This window comes from Cyprinodon tularosa, unplaced genomic scaffold (assembly GCF_016077235.1).
Source record: "Cyprinodon tularosa strain WSP-4 unplaced genomic scaffold, ASM1607723v1 ctg331, whole genome shotgun sequence".
NCBI classification, from domain to species: domain Eukaryota; kingdom Metazoa; phylum Chordata; class Actinopteri; order Cyprinodontiformes; family Cyprinodontidae; genus Cyprinodon; species Cyprinodon tularosa.
The window spans coordinates 974,714-997,588 of record NW_024039043.1 but is presented as its reverse complement, the minus strand read 5'-3'; the positions used below and the strand labels follow the sequence as shown (position 1 = coordinate 997,588).

Genomic DNA, 22,875 nt, shown 5'->3' with positions numbered 1-22,875 from the left:
CCGTCTCGCTAATCAGCAGTCTACAGACTGACCAACTTCATCTATCTCCACTCTACTACCAGTTTAAGGCCTGGGGGAGAAACAGAGCCCCTGTTCATGCATATCTATCAAAATTCAGCGCTATGTTTCCTGCCGAGGTCTGAGCGCCAATGACAAAGTAAATGTATCAATAAATTCCTCCTAATTGTCTTTTCTCTTCATGTGAGTTTTTCAGATTTAAATAGTTCTCAGGGAGAACCTGGAAAACAGACATTGGCAAGAAATCAAACATCCACTCTTCCTTAGCCATGAAAATTCTCTTTAGGGAGGACCTTGCTCTAGACACCTCCCCTGCAAAATGTTTATAGGCTGCATTTCTTCTAGTCTAAAAGAAGTAAAACACTGCACTAAGAAACTGCAGTAAACAGTCCAGCTGCTCTTGGCTCCTCCCTGCTGAATCTAAGCAGCATTCCAGAAACCCTTTGAAACTGGAACGAATGTCCTGCTATGAATGAGGGAAGCAGAGATTGCAGGTGAAATATGGGGGGATTTGTTCAAGTCACTTGAAACCTTACAGCCTGTATACAAAACAACAACAAAAACACATTGTGTCCTGCTGATTAGGTTATAAGGGTGTCTAATCCTTATTTTGTCATCATTCATGATTTCCCTGATTGTAGGGAAGGTCTTAATACGTGGCAGAAGCGTGGCGTTACTTTGTTTCGGGGGATCTATTCAACAAAACGGTTGCTGCGTAGCTACGCACAAAAAAAAATCCCCCATCGATTTACAGGACAGCACCCCCTTCAGATCCGCACCAAACTGAAGGCATGTGCGCCTGCACGTAGCATTCAGACAGAGAAAATCCAGCCCAGACCTCCGCATAGCCAACAGTTCACCGAAACATCACAGGAGAGGAGGAGGATCCTCTGCCCGTTTATTCAAGTCTTCACCGAGGAAGTCAGACTTTTACATTAGAGGACACATCGGCTGAGGACGCGGGGATTCTGCTTCCCACAGGATGCTTTGGAAAAGGTAAATACAGCCTCATGGATCAGATGAGACATAAATCAGGACTGAATACTCATCTGATTGTTTTCCTCCCAATTAACTGTTAAGGGCTTTGCTGTTTAGCGTAAGAACTGAGAATCATGGGTTTATATTAGTGACCGGAAGGAAGGATGACGTAGGTTAAAAAGTAGCAAAATGCAAAAACAACAGGAGACAAAAGAAAAATGTGGTTCTGCCCACGTTGTTGGCGGAGTTATGGCATTCCTATGCAAAGTAGGAGTGTAGGATGAAACTGCTTTAAAGTTGCACCTATTTATAAAACAGCAACAAAAACAATACTCAAATACACATAGAAATATAAATACAGTGTAAAAAAACCCTTCTGCACTTTTCTAAGGGGTTTTATTTAATAGAAAATACTACAAGAGATGAATCTTGCCTTGCAAATAATGTCTACAGCAAAGATTGAGCGTAAATAGAACATATCTAGTTTAGAGGAGCTGAAGGATCCCTAAATCTGGTTAGTTTTAAATTTAACTTTAAGGGATGTCAGCCTCATGAGTTTCCATGGAGGGGAGGGGCGAAGACGTGGCAGTCTTATCCATTTCCTCTGCGTTTCATTGCATGGCTATGCTTACACTAAAAGTTAAGTTAGACGCTTCTGTGCCAGGAGGCTTTACAAAAGTGTATAAAAACAAATAAAATAAAAATAAGATTAGTATTGTGTGTTAATATGGTTAATGGATAAGGCTTATCAATTATTAGCTATTTAAAAGTATGCTTTTTTTGTGTAGTGTTAAATACACAAAATAGAAATACACCTATTATGGCCTTTTGTTGTAGAACATTAAGTAATATTGTAAACCAAATGCCCAAATTAATAGCAGCTTTTTTATTCAGTCTGCAAAATGTTTTATTAAATGCTTTTTGTTGATCAACCTTTTTTACTGATGAGATTAAAAAATAATTGATTGATCCTTTATGTTGATATTGTAGCTAAGAACAAACACCGTAGGAGCCGTTTTTCCACAATAGGCTGTGTTTTCAGGCAAAAAGAGGAGGATCTGTTGGAAAGCATAAAAAAGATGCCCCCTGGTTTGTGGCTTATCAAAGTTGAAATGGCAATGGCCTTGGCTGTTACAATTGATGCAGAGCAACAATGAGGCTGGCTCTTGGGTTTGGTATAAAACATGTAAAAAGTTTTTTCTTGTATAATGAGCAGTTTTAATCCGGGCGTTACACTTGGATTTATACAACACAGTATCTGGGAGGCTGTAGTCGTTACCCTGTTATTACATTGATTACAGTAATTAAATTCCTTTATGTTTTAGCTTTTTTTCTGGTGTTTCGTGATGAAGAGCTTTCAGTGATCATTTGTTATGCATACTGTCAGTTTAGGTTGATTTTGATTGAATGGTAGGTGTTCAAATATATTTGAACTTGTTGTGGCAGCATGCTGATGACCTACATTAAAAACCAGAGGGCGAAGTCAGAGCTTGTCTAAACCTGTAGTCTGATGATAGTTTGATGCACTCGGGAGAGCTGCTGCACAAAAACATATTTTTTTTGGATGAATTTCTTTTAACCTGTGGGTAAGGCTGTTGAGTTGGCTACCATTGTTTTAACCATTTATCCTCCCATTTTAACCAGTTTTGCATATATTTTTTTCTGGGATCTCTTAGCTGGCTCAGTGGTTGTTTGAGCCATTGCCTCTAAACAAATTTCCAATGCAAATCTCCACTGTGAGTTCTCATTTGCTCATTTCCCCTCACAAAATGTGCCTATTTACTTTGTTTAAATAGACCATAAGTGTAAGTGTACATTGTGTGTGTTTGTCTTTGCTCTGGCAATAGACTGCTCTACTCATCTTACTCGACTGAAGCATCTAAAGACGTTTGTTGGGTTTAAATTTTGATCCACCATGGGCTCAGTTACTGATCTTATTTCAAGATTCTCATGTAACTTTGATTTTCTGCCCCATACTGCCCAGAAATACTGACATGCCTTTCAGGATTTAAGGCTTATTGAAAAATTAGAGCTGAACCATGCATGTTGACATCAAACACAGACTTAGTTTTTTGTTTCTGACATGGTTGCGTGGCTGGATGAACTCCCCGTGGCTTTTACTTACACACATTCTTCCTTTTCTTTCATTGTGTGTATTGTATTCTTTTATATTATCTGTATAATATCCATTGTATGTATATATATATATATATATATATATATATATATATATATATATATATATATATATATATATATATATATATATATATATATATATATATATATAGGGTGACCATATTTTCATTTTGAAAAACCAGGACACCTTGGAGCGGGGGGGCGGCGGCGGGGGATCTCTGTTCCCATGCATAGGCCTAGGTAATCCTACAATAACATGATATTAACAGTTGATTTATTAAAAATGCTTTTCAGTAAAAATCAACAGCAATAACTCCAATAACAAATGATAATTTTATTCAAAATGTATTTATTAAAAATGTTTACCAATTCCTGTAATGAATGAATAGCACAATGAAAGGACGTGAAATACGAACATGTCCTGGGAAATATCAAACGTCCGTATTTCCCAGGACATGTTCGTATTTCACGTCCGGTCCTGGGCGTCCCGGGTTTTTTTTAGAAAGTGAGGAAATGTCCTGTTTTTTTAAATTACCTTCATTGGACCATTAAATTTATATATATATATAATTTATATATATATATATATATATATATATATATATATATATATATATATATATATATATATATATATATATATTTCCAGGCAAAAAAAAAAAACTGGAATGCCTGGAAATGTACAAGATCATCAGGACTCTAATAGCCTTCATCAAGAACTCAATGAAGCTGTGGAAAACAAGTCTGGAAGCCAATGCAAAGCCAATAGCACAAGTCACCATCAAGTGCGGCATATACCAAGGCGATGCACTATCCCCGCTGCTGTTCTGCATAGGCCTGAACCCCCTCAGCCAGATCATCACAAAGGCTGGCTACGGATACCAATTCCGAAGCGGAACAATCATCAGTCACCTCCTCTACATGGATGACATCAAGCTGTATGCCAGGAGTGAACGAGACATCGACTCACTGATCCACACTACCAGGATCCACAGCAACGACATTGGGATGTCATTCGGACCGGACAAGTGCGGTCGCATGGTCTCAAAGAGAGGGAAGATGATCAGAACCGAGGGGGTTGAACTACCAGAAGGCCACATTACAGATGTTCAGGACAGCTACAAATACCTTGGGGTGCCACAGGCTAACGGAAACCACGAGGAGATGGCAAGAAAGACTGCCACAGCTAAATACCTACAAAGAGTAAGGCAGGTCCTGAAAAGTCAGCTGAATGGGAAAAACAAGATCCAAGCCATCAACACATATGCCCTACCAGTCATCAGATACCCCGCTGGTATAATAAACTGGCCAAAGGAGGAGATAGAGGCTACTGACATCAAGACGAGAAAGCTCCTCACAATGCATGGAGGGTTCCACCCCAAATCCAGCACTCTGAGACTGTACACCAAGCGTAGCGAGGGAGGCCGAGGGCTAGTGAGTGTCAAGACCACTGTCCAGGATGAAACAACTAAGATCCAGGAGTACATCAGAAAGATGGCCCCCAAAGACAAATGGCTTGGTGAGTACCTCAGGCAGGAGAAAACCGAAAGTGAGGACAAGAAAGAGGAAGGAGAACCATCATGGAGGGACAAGCCGCTGCACGGCGTATACCACAGACAAATAGAAGAAGTGGCTGATATCAAAAAATCCTACCAGTGGCTGGAAAAGGCTGGACTGAAGGACAGCACAGAGGCACTAATCATGGCAGCACAAGAACAGGCACTCAGTACAAGATCAATAGAGGCCAGGTTCTACCACACCAGGCAGGACCCCCGATGCAGACTGTGCAAAGATGCCTCTGAAACAATACAGCACATAACAGCAGGGTGTAAAATGCAGGCAGGAAGTGCATACATGGAACGCCACAACCAGGTAGCTGTCATAGTGTACAGGAACATCTGCCATGAGTATGGGCTGGAAGTCCCAAGGTCAAAATGGAAGACACCTCCTAAGGTAGTTGAGAATGACCGAGCTAAGATCCTATGGGACTTCAAGATCCAGACTGACAAACAGGTGATGGCTAACCAACCAGACATCGTGTTGATCGACAAACAGCAGAAGAAGGCAGTAGTGATAGATGTGGCAATCCCAAGCGACAGCAACATCAAGAAGAAAGAACACGAGAAGCTTGAGAAATACCAAGGACTAAAGGAGGAGCTAGAGCAGCAGTGGTGCCAGTGGTAATTGGAGCACTGGGGGCTGTGACCCCCAAACTGGGAGAGTGGCTACAGCAGATTCCAGGTAAAACATCAGAGGTCTCTGTCCAGAAGAGCGCAGTCCTAGGAACAGCTAAGATACTGCGCAGAACCCTCAAACTCCCAGGCCTCTGGTAGAGGACCCGAGCTTGAGGATGACACATACCACCCCACGAGGGGTGAGAAAACAGTTTGTTTTTTTTTTATATATATTCCAACTTGTTGAAATAAATAGGTGAAATAAATAGGTGAAACTTTATCAACATCAAAAAGAAGAAATAACAAAAACAACTGATACTGAAAAACCATGCAAAGGTGCAAATGCATGAATCTGTACCCATGCAAGTAGGCTCATGTTTTTTCCTCTGTGAATAAGAGATGTTAGTTTGCCTTTTAAGGAATAGGATCCTGTTACAAAATCTATTAGATATAGCCTTCATAGAAAGGTTGTTTATACAGCCTAAGAGACAGCCCTCCTATTGCAACCTATCAGAGGAGAGGGAAAGGAAAGAGAATACTTGGGCCAAAAACTGTAAGTAAATCAGTCTTGATAATAATCTGAAACGAAACAAGTTCAGTTTTTGGTGCCTTATTATAACGAGAATGCTGATTCTGCACATTAGGAGTCTAAAACCTGATAAATAATCCCTCTATTATTAGGTTTTGAGGAAGTGAAAAAAGTTGCGCATTGCATTATGGGAGAAAAACTGGAGCTGATTCTAATGAATTTACAGAAGGATTTCACTTAATCTCTTTCAGAATGGAGCTTCCATGTTGCTTTTTAGTGCTTCTGAGCTGCCTGCAGTCGCTCTCAGCCCACAATGATTTCTTCACCTCCATAGGTAATATTCACATTGTAAAACCAACCCTTCTGACTGTTCATTTGACTACAGCAAACACCTGCAAATCATAAAAAATGATTAGATTGTTAATGCATTATTCAATTCATGCATCTGTGTTTGGTTTGTTACTCCGCAGGCCAGATGACAGATCTGCTGTACACTGAAAAAGACCTCGTCACATCTCTGAAGGATTACATCAGAGCAGAGGAAAACAAACTGGAGCGGGTCAAACGGTAAGTCTATGCAAAGAAGCTAGCACACATGAAGAATAGCTTAGCTTTTTGTCAGTCACTTTCATCATCATACAGTCAGCTTCCAATTACTATTCTTAACTATTAAAAGGAATAAATGTTTTGAGTTGCAGAGACAAAGACTCCATCTTTGGACATTGAAGTTTAATCTGAAATGTGTCTTTTGTAATACTCATATGAGTCACATTTTATGTCAAAACAGTGTTATTAAAAAAAACATTGGCTCCTCACACACGTCGACTTCCGCTATATCTGGACCGGGTTGCAGGGGAGGAAGTCTATGAAAAAGATGTCGGAGCCACCTCAGCTGACTCCTCTCGGCGTGGAGCAGAAGCGGCTCTATTGCTGTGGCTCTCCAGAATAACCAATTTTCTCACCCTATCTCTAAGGCCCCTGTAACCCTCAGGAGCGAGCTAATTTCACCCGCTTGTATCGGGGATCTCGTTCTTTCGGTCATGATCCAGATTTCATGACCATAGATGAGGCTAGGAACGTAGACTGACCGGTTAATCGAGAGCTTTGCCTCTCCCCCAGCTCTATATTCACCTCAACAGACTGGAGCAGTGTCTGCATTATAGCAGCAGCCACACAGATCTGTTTATATCGGTCTCCCACTCCTTTCTACCCTCACTCGTGAACAAGACCCCAAGATTCTTAAACTCCTCCACTTGAAACAGGAACTTTCCTCCAACCTGAAAGGGACAAGGCACCTTTTTCTGGTTGAGAGCCATGGCCTCTGACTAGGAGGAGTGGATTCTCATCCCGGGCAACTTCACTGCATGCGCATGCTGTAGGTCTTGGCAGGAGGAAGTCAGCAGAATCTTGTCATTTGCAAAAAGCAGGGATCCAGACATTGGCTGCACCTAGTGGAGTCTAGTGACTTCTTGGTAAAAAAAAAAAAAACAGATTAAATTGAACACACATAGGCTTCGTATGAAAAAAGACAAGAGGATACCAGACATAAAATATGTTTTTAGCGCATGAGGAGATTCCAGTGAATCATAAAAAAAGAAAAACGTACCCCAAGAGGGTAGCATTTATATCATTCTGAGGATTTTTAGCTCTGTTATGAGTTACACTGTGATGTTATTGCCGGTACTACAGAGTTCAGACACAAGTGAGCATTTTTAGATTACAGCTGTAGTGCTGAAGTCAATCATCATTGGGTATCAGTCACGTTTGGCCAACATGTTTGCATTATAATGCTAATCAACACACTTGTAACCATTTTCCTGACAGGTGGGCGGACAAGTTGGATTCCCTGACAGCAACAGCCACGCAGGACCCTGAAGGGTTTTTAGGCCACCCTGTCAATGCTTTCAAACTGATGAAGAGGCTGAACACAGAGTGGGGGGACCTGGAGAGTCTGGTACTTAGTGACACCACTGATGGTATGGATGACTGAGGATGTCTTAAATAATTTAAACCAGTTCTGTCAAATAGCTAATAATACCTATTAGTACAACAATTAAAGTAGTAATAAAGTCATAGCAGCATTATCATTTTGAACTGTATAATCACTTGAACTTTGTCAATCAAGATTTTGGAGGGTTTAAGTTTTTCTTCTCAGTGTGACAATGTGAAGGGTGATAAAGAAGCTAAATAAACTCAAATGCTTCCATAACAAGTATTTATCTTAGGGATTTTTACTCATCTTTAGTTCAGATAATAGTTTATATTTCTCCAAGTTAAGAAATGGTAAATATATCTTTATTACTGTATCTATTTCTGCTAGGAAATATCAATGTTTTGTGATTCACTTTTTTTTAGAACAAGCTCCTTTTTAAAGCTGATTCTAGTTTAACACTGTTTTAATTGTGTGTGTGTATCCGTTGTTTTATTTTATTTGCTTTTTACATCAAAATTTTTCCCTTTTAAATATATAAAGTCATTAGATTGATTGCTCTTCAAACTGTGTTTATATCCTTACAGGGAAATGTGTTTCCTTATCTTTTTTTGTCATGTTCTTTTCTACCAGGATTTATCTCCAACCTAACCATCCAAAGACAGTACTTTCCCACTGAGGAGGACCAAACTGGGGCTGCTAAAGCTTTGCTTCGGTTACAGGACACCTATAAACTTGATGCCAACACCATTTCAACAGGAAACCTTCCTGGTAAAACCTAACAAAGCCATTGTCATTTTAAAATAGTGTACAAAAATGACTATTTTTCCTGGTTGTCATGTTTTTAAGCTTTTGTGTAAAAAGCAGCCACCTGTGGTGTGATGGATTTTTATCTTTTTAATAATGTTTGACCTTCCTGTTTGCTTTCTGCTCACCAGGAGTAAAGCACAAGAGCCAGATGACAGTGGAGGACTGTTACGAGCTGGGGAAAATATCCTACTCAGATGCTGATTACTACCACACAGAGCTGTGGATGGCCCAGGCCCTGAAACAGCTCGACGAGGGAGAGGAGTCCACCATAGACAAGGTGACGGTGCTGGACTACCTCAGTTACTCCATCTACCAGCAGGGGGAGATTAAGCGAGCGCTAGAGTACACCTTGAAGCTGCTTCAACTCGGTAACCTTCCTTTAACTATTTCAGAGAATTGAATGCTTTGATTTCCTCCTTATGGTGACATCATCAGCATTACTAGTATTTGTTTTCCACCTTTTCAGACCCAGAGCATCAGCGTGCCAAAGGCAATGTGAAGTACTTTGAGTATCAGCTGGAGAAGCAGAAAAAAGAGGCAGAGGAAAAGGCCCAGAAACCAGAGGAGGGAGAAAAAGAGGAGACACCCAAAAAAAAGAAACAGTCCTCAAAGAAATCCTTCTCTCTGATCCCAGAGAGGAAGAAGTACGAAATGCTTTGTCGAGGGGAGGGGCTTAGGATGGTAAGGAAGAAAAGAGGACTATAATGTCTGAGTTAACCCTACTTCTATCTACAACACAGTTTTTTTATTTTGCTATCTCACCATCAGACCCCCCGCAGAGAGAGCAGGCTGTTTTGTCGATACTATGACAACAACCGCCACCCCAGGTATGTGCTGGCACCTATCAAACAGCAAGATGAGTGGGACCGCCCCTACATCGTTCGTTACCTTGACATTATCTCTGATGAAGAAATCGAGAAAATCAAGCAACTGGCGAAACCACGAGTAAGTAATTAGGAGCAGTAGGATTGTGTGCAGTGGCTTGGATGTGATTCAACATGTTGAGTTGTGGTAGGTGGAAGCCTTGAGGCTGGTTTGGTGGGTTAGACAATCACACAGACATGCACCTGTGCCTCAGTGTGGGGGTTAAATCATGTTCCTGGCTTCACAGCTGCGCAGGGCAACCATCTCCAACCCTGTCACTGGAGTACTGGAAACAGCTTCTTACAGGATCAGCAAAAGGTAAGATAGAGGTTATGGGGGAGATTTTGGAGGGCATTATCCTCCACCCCTTAAAAACACTTCTAGTTCCCTCTTTGGACTCCCGTCAGTCCAAAACTCCACTTTGCTGCCCCTCCAAAGCTTCAAGGCTCCTGAGCGAAATACAGATTAAGAAAACATTTATAAGGCATATTTAGTTCCTTAAAGCCAAATTTCTCCATGTATTAAATTGGGTTTCTATGTGATAGACCAGCAAATAATGGTAAATTGGAACAAAAATGACACAAGCCTCTTAGTAGTTTTAACCAATAAAAGCCTTTTGGGGACGTGACTCGACCAGCTCTGCTCATCTACAAGGTTTTTTATTTCATTTGTAAAGTAGGATACATTTATTCAAGTTGAATAGGGAGACTCTTTCAATTTATAAATTTTCTATTGAGTTTAGATCTGGCTGGAACATTTTAACACATGAATATACCGAACCTCAAAGTACAGAATATAATTACAGCTCTAGCTCCATTTTTAAGTCTAGTCTTAATTCCTTTAAAGCCTCTGACATGTTGTTTTCCAGGAGGGATCTGTAATATCAGTAACTCTGGCTAGCTTATGTTAGTGCTGAAGTTGGTTTTCCCCACAGTATAATGCTGCCACCACTATGGGGATGGTTTGTTTCTGTGATGGAAGGTGTTTTCCTGTATTTACACTGGTTACTTCCCCAGTCCGCTCAACTCGGTACTTTTCTTCCAGTCGTTTCATTTCCATTTTCAAACTACATGCTCTGCTCCGCTGTGAAGCCCGGATGTGCTCAGAGAATTATGAGTTTACTCATTAACAGTCAGATCAAAAAAAGACATAAAACAACAGATTTTTTTCAGCATTTTCCTCCAGAAAAGCTATATTTGTGCTTTCTTTTTATTCTTTTTATTCATCAGGTGTGCATTTAATTTCTGTACCATGCATAGCCATAAATGGTAAATTTAGATATGTATAAATGCATGTATTTATTTAGTAAGCAAGACAATCTAGTCTTTCTTATCTGAATTATTTAAATATGGTTGTTGTGCTTGTTTGTTTGGTCTGGTAGATAGACTCAGAATTGGTTCCAGCATCAGTCAGAAACAGAATGTAAATGCTCTGATTGATTATATTGGTTGTGTATTTACTGCAGAGTTCACACCAAAGTACTGATGCAAGCAGATTTCGGGTGCTAGTTTGTTGCATATAAAGATTTTTGTCCCACCTGACCATAGCACCCTATTTTATGCGTTTGCCTTGTACCTATAGCTTTATGCAATGATATATCTGTTTTAAGTTTTACTAAAAATGACTATTTTTTATAGCTGTGAGTATTTGTTATAGCTGTGTTTTACAGAACAGCTGTATTATATGACATTATATACAAGTCAACCTGAGAAAAGATTGCAAAATGTTTACACAATTTTATTTAGGGATTCAGAGTAAAGGGGGCTGAATACTACACTCATATTTCATTGTTTTCCTTTTTTTAAAGCTGGAAAACAACGTATCATATTTGTCTGACACACAGGCTCTATTTTGTGTTGGTTTATCACATAAAATTCCAAATATTTACCTAGAAGTTTTTCTTTTTAATGTGGGAAAGTACAAGAGGTGTTGATACTAGTTTAAAGTTATATTAGACTCATCAATAGATTATCATTAAAGGAAATAGAGATATACTAGGCTGTATAAACTCTATTATTTTACAACTTACTTTGGTATGGGTAAAAAAGTAGCATATTTTAAATTATCGAGACGATCTGCTGCTCAGGAGTCTGTTACACAAAGGTAACAACAAGCTGAAGGGGGACATTTTTGACTTTTTTCTGCTAGTTAATAATAACAGTTTCTTCGTCTCCCGTTTAGTGTATCAGAGGCAGCTGATGCATTAATAACGAAAGCTAATATTCTGAAACATGTAGAGGTCCAGTATTGCTTCATACAGCGCTCTGCTTTTTCTTATTAATAACGCCACCAACCACTGACCTCATCTTCTCTCTCCCTCTTTCCATCTCCTATTCCGTCTGTCCTCTTCTTGTTTTTCTTCCTATTCTTTTCTCTCCTTATTTCCTGTATCTTCTAAAAACTACCATAGCTAAGACGGGCCACGGTGCATGACCCTCAAACTGGGAAACTTACCACAGCCCAGTACAGAGTCTCCAAGAGGTAAGGGGTCACAGGTCAACAGGTCTTAATCCAGCTTCATCTCTGTCAGCCTCCTGGCTTTGTTTGACCTTGCACAGAGAAAAAAAAAATTAAATGTAAAACTAACAATTTATGGGGTTTAATTATTATTGATGCAAACAGTTTGTTTAAACCAAGATAATTAAACCCCTAATTCCTTCTACTGGATGATCTATAGAACATTTTATTAAACTCATTCATTTTCTTTCAGCCATTTTCCCTACAGGAATGAATATCTCCATAAGGACTGCTGTGTGCAATTCCATATATTTAGATCTTTTTCCTATTGTATTACGGTAATAGCAGCAGATTTATATTTTTTTATATCATTACATTAATTGTAGTATTAAATACTCAGAATTTAACTGCAAACATAAATGCTAGTTATCTATTTTAAAGCATCCATCTGAACACCATCATAAAAATAGCACGCTAACTCAAACCCCCACATCTTTCTGGTTTTACTGCTCCTGGTCATTAATGTCAGTGTGCAAGGATGTTAGGGTGTGGTGTCCTTTTGGTGTGTTTTTTTTTCCCAGTTTGTATGTGTGAGTCAGGATGTTGTTTTAGATTTAGTGAGCATAAGTATATGATGAGCTGGAGAAACAGTTCTTTGAACTGGCTTTAAGATACTTGCTCTGCTGGCTCATGTTTGACCTGAAAATATAACTCGGCGTTGCATAAAAATACAATTAATATCAAATCTAGTTACCTCTTATATTTACCTATCTACCTCAAAGTGAGGGTTCATACATTTAAACCCTTAGGCAGTTGAGCTGTTTTTTTAACTTGCTGTTTCATTTCTAAAAAGATCTTTTTAAAGTTTTGGAATTTATTATGATCCTTAAAATGGAAACAGTTTTTAGTGGTATGACTGGTTTGATGTGGATATTGTGGGTTTTTACTGCTTCTTCCATAACAAGGACAATTTAAATAGTGTATTTTAGACCCTGAAAGGAACAAAAGCACACATTTTTCTAGAATAGTGAAAGCTAAGATTTTTTTTTTCTATTTGTTGCTCAATCAGACTATAAAAGTGCACAAACCTGTACCCTAAGCTGCTTTGGAGATCACTGGGCTCTTTCCGGTTTTCTAATTTCTTCACACTTTTTCTTAATTTTTTAAAGATTTCCAAAAAAAAAAAAAAAATTAACAATATATTTTCTTAATCCTTTTCAGCATGTTCTGAGCATGGCATGGCTTTGTTCTCTTCACCAAAGAGCTATATACTGCCATCTAGTGAACAGATTGGTATTTTAAGAAAAATGAATGAATATCTTAGCCTCTGTGTTGTGCCTTTCTTTACTGCAGCGCTTGGCTCACCAGTTATGAAGATCCAGTGATTGAAAAGATCAATGAGAGGATTGAGGCCATCACAGGTCTGGAAATGGACACAGCAGAAGAACTTCAGGTAGACTTTTAATTAATTATTCTAGACAAAGACATAAAAATGCGTTCACTGTTAAAAACTGTATTTTTTTCTAACATACTTAGAAGTTTTATATCAACATGATTACTGTGCTTAGGATAAACAATAAAGAAAATATATTTTTAAGGTTCAAATTCTGTAAAAATAAATAAATAAATAAAAATACAACTTTTGTAAAATATAAATTTGGACAACCTCACTCCCTAATCACATATTTGAGTTTTACATCATACAAGATTACAGAACTGCTGCTTGTGGCTGTTGAAATAGGAGTCAACTTCTGGAAAAAATGGAGCTCTCTGATGTCTTTGGGAAGAAGATTAGAGCAACATACTGAATGTAGTCTGTTAGTGGAAGACATGTAAAACATCTACCTGTGTGCCTCAGTCTGTCTGCTGAAGACACCCCTGAAACTAGAGAGCAAGCTGTTAAAGAAATAATTTAAATATAAATATCAACTAAAGATCAACATCGAGACTTTGATCTCATTTAGTCGCAGCAGACTGATAAATATCCACCAGAAGCTTCTCACTGAGTGAATTTAAACAAAATGTGTTTGTTTGATGTTGAAGGTTGCCAACTATGGTGTTGGAGGGCAGTATGAACCTCACTTTGACTTTGGAAGGGTAAGCTTTTAATAATTTGATTTCTGATGTCAAGCTGTGACTTTATATGATATGACAGTCTATGTGGTGTCTGATATTTTTACAGAAAGATGAACCAGATGCCTTTAAAGAGCTGGGAACTGGAAATCGTATTGCGACTTGGCTATTTTATGTGAGTAAACACATGCTAATAACAGGTTGCTTTGAATGGCATTTGATTGTTACTTAGATGGGTTTTTTCACATCTAATGTGTCAAAATGATTATGATGATTCTTTTCAGTCTAAGGTGTTGGAATATGATGTAAAAATAATTGTTTGTAAACAACAGTTTTAGAAAAATAAACTGATTTTGAGATGACGTTAATTTGCTAAATGCTTCCTGCTGAAAACTTGTGTATAAACATAAAATGTCCATGCTTAAACAGGTACACTGAAAAAATAATGCAACCACGTTTGGCATTTACTTAATCATATTTAGTTACTTTAACACAATTTTTAATGTCCTACACTGCCAACATGAAACAATTGGGTTAAAGTAACTAAATATGATTAAATAAATGCTAGAAATGGTTGCATAATTTTTTTATGGAAAAATTTTAGAAAAGTGTCTGCTAAAAAAAAAAAGCAACACTAAGGAATCATTTCCTATTTTTAATGAAAAGAAATCACTTTATAAATATGAAAAATACAGTATATTATTTATATATTTAAGACATAAAAGGTTCACTTACTAAAATAAACTAACTATTGAATAAGAAGAGGGACGATCTTCCTTCCTCTTCTGCTGTTTTTTTTCCCCCAGACACCAGTCATTTGTGTCTGTTGTGTTTACCCCTTCTTTGTTACTTTCCTCTTGCTGCACATGCACACTTCTAGTGTTGATATATCCAGTGGAATCTGAAGCTTTAACAATTTGATTAAATAAAACCTTTTTTCCTTTTTTTTTATGTACCAAGGCTCATGAGCAAAACAGTAATAAAAAATGGTTTTTAATGCATGCTGTAATTAATAAGGTTCCATGCAAGTTCATTTTAGCTTTTATTATATTTCTACTTTTTTGTTGCAAATAGCTGAGAGAAACAAAACAGCTAAATGTATTCCCCAGTATTAGTAGTGCTACTCATTCTCTGTTATTGACTGTATAGTAACTTATAAATAATGTATATGAATAAGATAGAATGGAGCTGACCTTAAATCTATGAATATAAATAATTAATAAACATTGCATCGACTATTGTGTTTCAGAAGCAGCTTAGGATCGTAAAGAGCGACTAAGGTTTGATGTTAGCCCAACAAGCCTGTTAATACCTTTTCTTTTCCTTGCTTTATCTGCTGCAGATGAGTGACGTGACTGCAGGGGGAGCCACAGTATTCCCTGATGTAGGTGCAGCAGTTTGGCCTAAAAAGGTAACCAAGCACTAACACCTAGAATTTACTAATATATTAATTTTGCTACATTATATTAGAACAAATGCAAAATTCAAATATCTGATCTTATTTTAAAAAAAAAATCTATTTTTTTAAATCTTTTATACACTAAATGGTTTTGTGATTCATAGCATCCATATATTACTGACGTAAAAAAAAAGATATCTTTCTGATTCAGATAGCATAGTTTAAAATAATACATTTACATAAAAATTATAGCAGTTTTTTTAAAAAATAGAAATTGGAAGTGAATGTTTGAGATTAATGCATGCTAACAGTTTAATAGAGAGAGCTGCTGCTTACCTCTGTCGCTGATTTCAGGGTACGGCTGTGTTCTGGTACAATCTGTTTGCCAGCGGGGAAGGAGACTACAGCACCCGGCATGCAGCCTGTCCAGTGTTAGTGGGCAACAAGTGGGGTGAGTTCCTCTTTTGAGTATCAGACTTTCAATTTAACTTTCATTTATGTTTGGAGGTTTTTATGAGAGGTATAAATAAAGTAATGGTAACATTTGAATCAGAAAGCGCAGATACAAGCATTTTGTGGTATACGTCTTGCTTTCTGTAAAAAGTTTCAGCTCAGTTCAGGTGGATAGATAGCTTCCCTAAACAGCAGTTTTTAAGCTTTGATTGCTAGTTTGATTTAAAGCTGGGCGTTAAATCTAATTCTAAGCATAAATGTGCATTGCTCTGAACTCTGTCGTTGAAAACATGCCTATATATATACCTTTTGGTATATTTATACTTTTATCTATTAACTCTGTGGTCCAACCTCCTCCCAGTTTAAGGCAAAGCCTTCCCATGTTTTTCATAAGGGAGATGATGTGTTCAGGGGGATTGGCAGTGTTAGCTTTGTCCTCTTCTCACAAGATATTTGTGAGCAGGACATAAGAAAATGTAAAAAGTGAAAGGATTATTCATTTGTTTTCAAGACACTATATGTGTAAAGACATGATCTAGATTATTCTTAAGATCAAGTTTTTTTTCCTCTTTCTTTTAGTATCAAACAAGTGGATCCATGAACGGGGTCAGGAGTGGCGGCGACCCTGCGGCTTGAATGAAACTGAATGATGTAAAGAGAGAACAACAACCTTTCCTATCTAATCCCTTATCCCAGTCCTCTTTTTAACCACAGAGGATCAGAGAACACTGCAGCACACCACAGATGATCCATGGGGTCCAAATGGCTCCCCCCCCTCCTCCCCCGTCCTCCCTCCTGAGTGATCCATTTTTCTCCCCACCTGTTTTCTGTCTGTGAGCCCAGAGATTGTTTTGATAATATCGAGCTCCCCCGGACAGCATCCGCGTCGCTGTGACAGATAACTTGTTCTTGGGATTGTCGGAGAGTATTTGAGAAAGACCCGAGCTTTGTTCACTCCCTTGAGTCAGCCTTTGCACTCTGAATGAACTCCTGCTCTGTGGCGAGGTTATCCCTCAGTTGTGACTGCAGGGATCCGCTTCCCCTTTTTCTAAAGTGAACATCAGAGGGTTTTTTTTCCCACATTTTTATTTGTTTAATTGCTTTCCTTACATTGGCCCTTGGAGTTTTGTTTGTTATTTTTGGAAAAGTTTAACATTTTAATAAGAGAAAAAATGTCATCAATGTTTCACATTGACTAGCTGATGCTTTATCGGCTAGATATGACTGTGACACTGCGTTAGACTCACCGAATATGGGAAATCTTTCTTTTTCTCAACCAGATTTGACCTGAAAACCTTTTGTGCATGAACAAACCAACATTTTTTTTAAAGCTATCAAAGGGGGAATTCAGAGCAAGGTTTTTATTTCTTGCTAATCTATGCAATACTTTATCACCCATTGCACATCATGTGATTTGCTACACTTTACTTCCAATGTTTACACTCTGACATCGCTCTAAAAATTGGATCATTTTTAAACCAAAGTTGTTTTTAAAGTCATATAAGATCCCATCTAATTAGGCTCCATTTTCAGTGTATGGAAGTTTCAGTTGGCGTTTAGGTACCCTTTACATTTGTTTTTTTTGGCAGTGATAAATGGTAGTAAGTGTGAAAATATTTGGATTTTTCCAGAGATGTGTTTTATTTATATGTCCCAAGTTAACTTTTAAATGTCTTCTTTTATAATAAAGACCTTTTATTGACAGAAAAAAAATAATTGTATAACTGTATTGTGTTTCATAGTTTGGGTGGGATGATGTTCAAGTAAAGTTAGAGTAAAATGAAATTACCATGTGGCACAAATTTAGTTTAGTAATATTTTCCTTGGGCTCAGAAGGCACAGTTGTAAGTTGCTGTGAAAACAAGTAAATTTTTTCCTGCATATTTAGAGGGCAGGAATCTTCTCCTCTGTAGTGAGAACATTATACTGTGTTAAACAGCATTGTGTTATACTTTAGAACACAATACAACTATATACCTTTGATCGCTAACAGCTAAAGAAGATGTGATAAATTAAAGGCCTTATTCTATTTTTGTTGTTTTTTGTTGATCTGACTCTGTGCTTCACTTGATCATACCTGCTGGAACATCATGTACCAAAAGACAATCAGAGATTTAGGAAGCTTTTATTCCATAAGTGAAAAAACACAAAAAAATAATAAGAAATGGGGAACTCATACAAATAGCTTGAAATTATAAATACTTCTGGCAGGCCTGGATTTAAATTGATTTATATTTAAATCAGAAGTGTGTTTCTGAGAGGAAATTAGAAAGATATCTTTTAAAAATTGGCTACTTTTGGTATGAAAACAATAACCCTAATCTAATAATTGCTGCCAAGTTTTTAAAATAATTATATTGGTATATTGAGGAATTTAGCTTTGGTATTAATTCAGTCTTTAAGGTGAAATGCCTCCTTGCCATCCCTTCCAAAATCTTAAGAGTTAAGTTGGGTTTGGCTGAGCCCAGGGCCTTACGCCAGACCCAAAAAACTACTGAGGACAAAAGTTCAGGGATAAAAGTGAGTTTGATGACATGCTCCCTCTGCTTTTAATTCCATCATTTAAATCTGGCCATTTTCAGTCTTAAGGATCCATCATGATTACTTCTGAAAAGGCTAGGCTGAGAATTTCTTTGTTCCTCCCCTGTCTCCCCTGCCAGACATTATAAACTTGATTTTTATGTCATCTTTCTTTTGGTGATTCTATCTACAATAGCTTGGAATGTGTCACAAATCATATTGCGATATAATTGAAATAAGTTGCTTCACATTTACTATTATTACAGTATTATGTAGAGGATGGAGCCTGATAAGTTCACTCTTGTTAAGGCAAGCCAACGTTTGGACACATTTCTACTATAATCTTACACAATACTTCAATCATCATGCATTAGGACTGGCTTTTACAGCGTATACAGTTCTGGCACAGTATCTTCCTTTTCTAGTACCTGCTCTCCCTCTATCTTTCTCCTCACTGCTCCTGTTGCTCATTGGCCCTTTAAGGAGCTTGGTTTGGCTCAGTCTTTTCCTCCCTATCCTGTTTTCCATTTAGTGAAGAATATCAACACAGGCAAAAGTTAAACCGATACAAATGAAAACGATATGCCATTTCAACCACATATTTCAAGGAGTTTTATTTGTTATTTCAACACGTTAACATGAAATGAAACAAAATTAGTTTCCCTGGTCCCAGAGCAGACCAATGTCAAAGTATAAAATAGTAAAATTATTTTATATTGTGCAGTGCTGGATTGTGTGGGACTTCCTGTCCAGCACAGTAAGCTGCCTTGCTGCGTTGAGCTCCGGTATTCGGCAGAAATATAAAACAGGTTCAGCATCCAACACTGAGAAACCATCGCTGAATAAACGTAAATTTTCAGTCAAGACGTCGCTAACATATCCATCACATAATGACTGTTGATTAAACCATAGGAAATTCACTGATAACTGTTACTGACAGAGTTAATTAAACTTTGGTTCGATGATGATGCTGTCTGGGTAGTATCAATCAAAATATTTCCTCTATTCTATCAAACAGTCAAACTACTCTTGGCTCTTTAAATATAAAACAGCTCACTGTAAGCGACACCAAGATCACTGTCACTGTGGGGCGACAGTGGCGTTGGATGTAGGAGTTTGCCCTGAAATCAAAGGGTTGACGGTTCAAGCCCCGACTCTGACTTTTAGTGTCGTTGTGTCCTTGGGCAAGACACTTCACCTGCATTGTCTACTGATGGTGGTCAGAGGGCCTGGTGGCGCCAGTGTACGGCAGCCCTGCTTCTGTCAGTGAGCCCCAGGGCAGCTGTGGCTACAATGTAGCTTGCCACCATCAGTGTGTGAGTGTGTGCTTGAATAGGTGAATGAATGTAGTGTAAAGCGCTTTGGTCAAGTCTCCTAACTTGAATAAAGGCGCTATATAAGTACATGCCATTTACAATTTAGGTAGTTTCAGGTTAATATATTTTAGTTTATATAGTTTATGAATAATTAGCTTTATAATTTAGTTGTAATTCATTATTTGAGACATTTACCCTTTTATTTTTGGATGACATTATAAACTCCACTTTATTGTTTCTGTATTGGAATTTGTTTTCGAATACCATCACAAAAATATACCATTTAAAACACACAAACACTGAAAACAGATCAAATGAAACTGATTAAAGCTTACATGTAATGACAATCCAAGATCCAAGTTTGGCACATTTTAAAAACAGAAAGTATTGTGTTATGGTCTAAAAATATAGGGAGGACAACTGACCAGTTCCACAAAATGGACTTTGCTTCACAATTCTCTCAAAGCTCTGGGTATCTCTGCTCTGCACTTTTATCTGACACATATTTTCCGTCATAGAAAAATGCAGGCATGTGTGGGGGCCTTAAGAGGGAGGGGCTCGCCCGAAGGGGCCATTCATGCAAGGACCGCCCCTGGTGCAGTACTAATCTCAGAGTCATTTGCTCATCCAGCCTTCTGTGAGGTTGGACGGACAAGGCCAAGGCACAGAGAGAGAGGGGCAACAGCAGCTCTTAGTAGAGAGATACCGGTCCACAGATTTACCTTAAATCAACGTCAATTCAAGGATAAACAAAAAAGTTACAGCTTTGCAAAAAAAGACAAAGTGCCGGGACAAGATGATGACCCAGATAGAGACAACGGTGCACTATGACAACGGGTACGAGGATGAATATATGCTCCAGGAGGAGGAATGGGACAGAGACATGCTGCTTGACCCTGCCTGGGAGCAACAGCAGAGGAAAGTATGTCTTTTTAGTTAATACTGAAAATAAATCAGGTATTCTATGCTCATTTACAAAAAGTGGCAAAACTATTTTAATCTTGTTTTTATTCATATTAACCTAGAGTTAAAGTTTAAAATCAAATTTTACATTTTTAAATGAAAATCAAACATCTAACAGCAAAGTTTGCTGCAGAACTTATGGAGAACCTGAAGAGCAAAGGATTCATCTGGTCAACCTCTTCAAAATAAAACACCTGGCAAAATCCATAGAGTCAAAATTGCTAAAAAATAATCATAGCTTTCCTTCTTTTGTCTTTTTATTATTTGCAACAGGAAAAATACACAAATTATGTGGAAAATATAGGCTGTAATACATATCTCAACACATGTATTACAAAAACAGTATATCATTATTTCACATTGTATTTTCTCATTTCATGATTTACACTGCAGCACTTTTATTTCCATGTAACGTAATTTTGTCATTCTCAACCTCCAAAGTCACTGCTCTTAAAGAAAATATCCCTTAAGTGGACCTACAGGGAAGTTAGCCAGTTTATTTGATGAGATACAGTGACAGTTTGAAGTACAGCCTATTCACCTTTATTTATATATGGCAATGTCATCGAGACATGCAGTCTTATTCTTCAAGAGCAACCTGTTTAAAACAGAGGAGAGAAATGTTTTAGAGCAAACTATAGTTACTGAAATTCATTCAACTTAAAAAAAAAAAAAAAAACACCCAGTAACAATAACACATAAGGAACATGAGTACATATTCATTGCTGTCCTTTTCATTGTCTCTTGAATTTGATTTGGAGTTTTCTCTAAACAGAAGTTGTTAGTAAATATCTTATTATTCTTTCATCCTTAGCCTATATATTGAGGAAGTCCTGAAAGTAGAAAGAGCGTGGAATGTGCTCTTTAGGGTAAAAATGGGAACGCAATACTAGTAACTGATTTGTGATAAAATTATATCAATGTTAGGAGTAGTGCTCTGGGATAAGAAGCGCCCAACGTTTGAGGAGCCAAAAGTTAATGCATATAATCTCACTTATACGAGTGGTTAGAAGGTTCCTGCAATTATTCATCAAATTATTGACAAATTTATTGTGTATGTAGATGGGAAAAACACTATAAAAGTCACTATACACAAAATTTTATATATCTTCATATATATATATCTAAATATTATCAATGTAGAGTGAGTCAAGAGTAAAATAGGTCTTGGTTGTATTTTGAAGGACAGCTTAGACTTTTCCGGTGCAGTTGACGTCAGATCGACGGGGACCAAATTGTGCGGCTTTGACGGACGGATGCGGCGGGTACCACAGTGTCTAACAATAGCCGTGCCCCTGCCTCTCCACTGATACGTGTGGAATGCAAGCTGTCAACAGATGCTCCCAGCACATGATGACGCTCTCCGGATCAGAATGGACGCAGCGTCTAATTTTAAACCCTAGGACCAAAAGGCATTATAGTGGGGTTAATCCAGCGTCCTTGGGTGGTGGAATCCTTTTGTTTATAGAAACCAGGCAGATATATATTGGAGTTTACCAGCAGCAGCTCAACTCGTTATAGCTTTGGCCTCCCATACTGCCAGTTGGGGGTTTTCAGGGCTTTAAGAGTTGGCTTGAGCCTTGAAACTGCAGCTCCAACAGCACTATGCCCTCTATAACCCCTCTCTGGCCCTCATGGAAATGATGACAAGATGTGTATTTTTAGGAATACAAGTTGATCGTAAAGTTTCTTATACTTCTTTGTTTTAAGCAAGAGTAAAGTCCCAAAAAGCATTCAAAACAATATAACAGTATTAAAACTTCTATGGCTTTACAGAGCTGTGCAAAAGAAGCACAGGTTTTACTTTTTTTTTAATGAGCCTGTCTCAGGTCTTTAAAACAATGAAAGAAATTGAACGTGGATGAAGAAGTAATACCTAACTCAATTTTTAATAAAGCTCAGTTTAATTTCTCTAGTCCGATCTATGTCTATTTTTCTCCAGATGTCCAGAATCAAGAAATAACTTTCATAGGACCTTTCTAAAAACATGAAATGCACACAAATAAAAAAAAAAACAATAAATAAAGTAATTCGTTTGGAAATGACTATAAAGACATTTTTATTGCTAAAAGGTATAGTGGAGGATGTTCCTTTTCCTGGTGGATCATCAAAATAAGTGGTCCTCCTAATTGTCAATTATTCTGGGAATATGTTTCCATAAGGTCGTCCTACGTGCTTATTCCCATTTTCACTTACTGGTGGTGAGTCTGACATAGTGGAAAATTTTTTAAATCTTTTGGAAACTAAACTTG

General features: G+C 37.8%; 2 protein-coding genes across 4 annotated transcripts in view; both read left to right on the top strand.

The window, feature by feature from the left end:
• The first annotated feature begins 759 nt into the window (after positions 1 to 759).
• Positions 760 to 17,853, top strand: p4ha1b (prolyl 4-hydroxylase, alpha polypeptide I b). 3 transcript variants are annotated; one of them, XM_038293883.1, is made up of 16 exons: positions 760 to 1,014; positions 6,090 to 6,172; positions 6,309 to 6,405; positions 7,663 to 7,814; positions 8,402 to 8,539; positions 8,707 to 8,946; positions 9,045 to 9,259; positions 9,347 to 9,523; positions 9,690 to 9,760; positions 11,858 to 11,923; positions 13,253 to 13,352; positions 13,943 to 13,996; positions 14,082 to 14,147; positions 15,315 to 15,383; positions 15,726 to 15,822; positions 16,404 to 17,853. In XM_038293883.1, the coding sequence occupies exons 1-16, from the start codon at positions 1,001 to 1,003 to the stop codon at positions 16,472 to 16,474; spliced, it is 1,710 nt and encodes a 569-aa protein (XP_038149811.1). In that variant the 5' UTR covers positions 760 to 1,000; the 3' UTR covers positions 16,475 to 17,853. The 3 variants fall into 3 exon arrangements, with proteins under 3 accessions (XP_038149811.1, XP_038149810.1, XP_038149809.1); XM_038293882.1 differs by lacking the exon at positions 9,690 to 9,760 and having other exon boundaries at positions 762 to 1,014; positions 11,853 to 11,923; XM_038293881.1 differs by lacking the exon at positions 11,858 to 11,923 and having other exon boundaries at positions 765 to 1,014.
• A 2,420-nt stretch (positions 17,854 to 20,273) lies between these two features.
• actn2b (actinin, alpha 2b) overlaps positions 20,274 to 22,875 on the top strand; it is a 35,688-nt gene continuing 33,086 nt past the window's right edge. The window contains exon 1 of the mRNA XM_038293884.1: positions 20,274 to 20,582. Within this exon, the coding sequence (XP_038149812.1) occupies positions 20,457 to 20,582 (126 nt within the window). The 5' untranslated portion in view covers positions 20,274 to 20,456. The remainder of the gene's footprint in view (positions 20,583 to 22,875) is intronic.

What these genes read in the sequence shown, in the direction of transcription:
- p4ha1b (XM_038293883.1), top strand. An exon ending in CAGTACAGAGTCTCCAAGAG is followed by an intron (nt 11,924 to 13,252) that starts GTAAGGGGTCAC and finishes TCTTTACTGCAG; the next exon opens with CGCTTGGCTCACCAGTTATG. An exon ending in ACACAGCAGAAGAACTTCAG is followed by an intron (nt 13,353 to 13,942) that starts GTAGACTTTTAA and finishes TTGATGTTGAAG; the next exon opens with GTTGCCAACTATGGTGTTGG.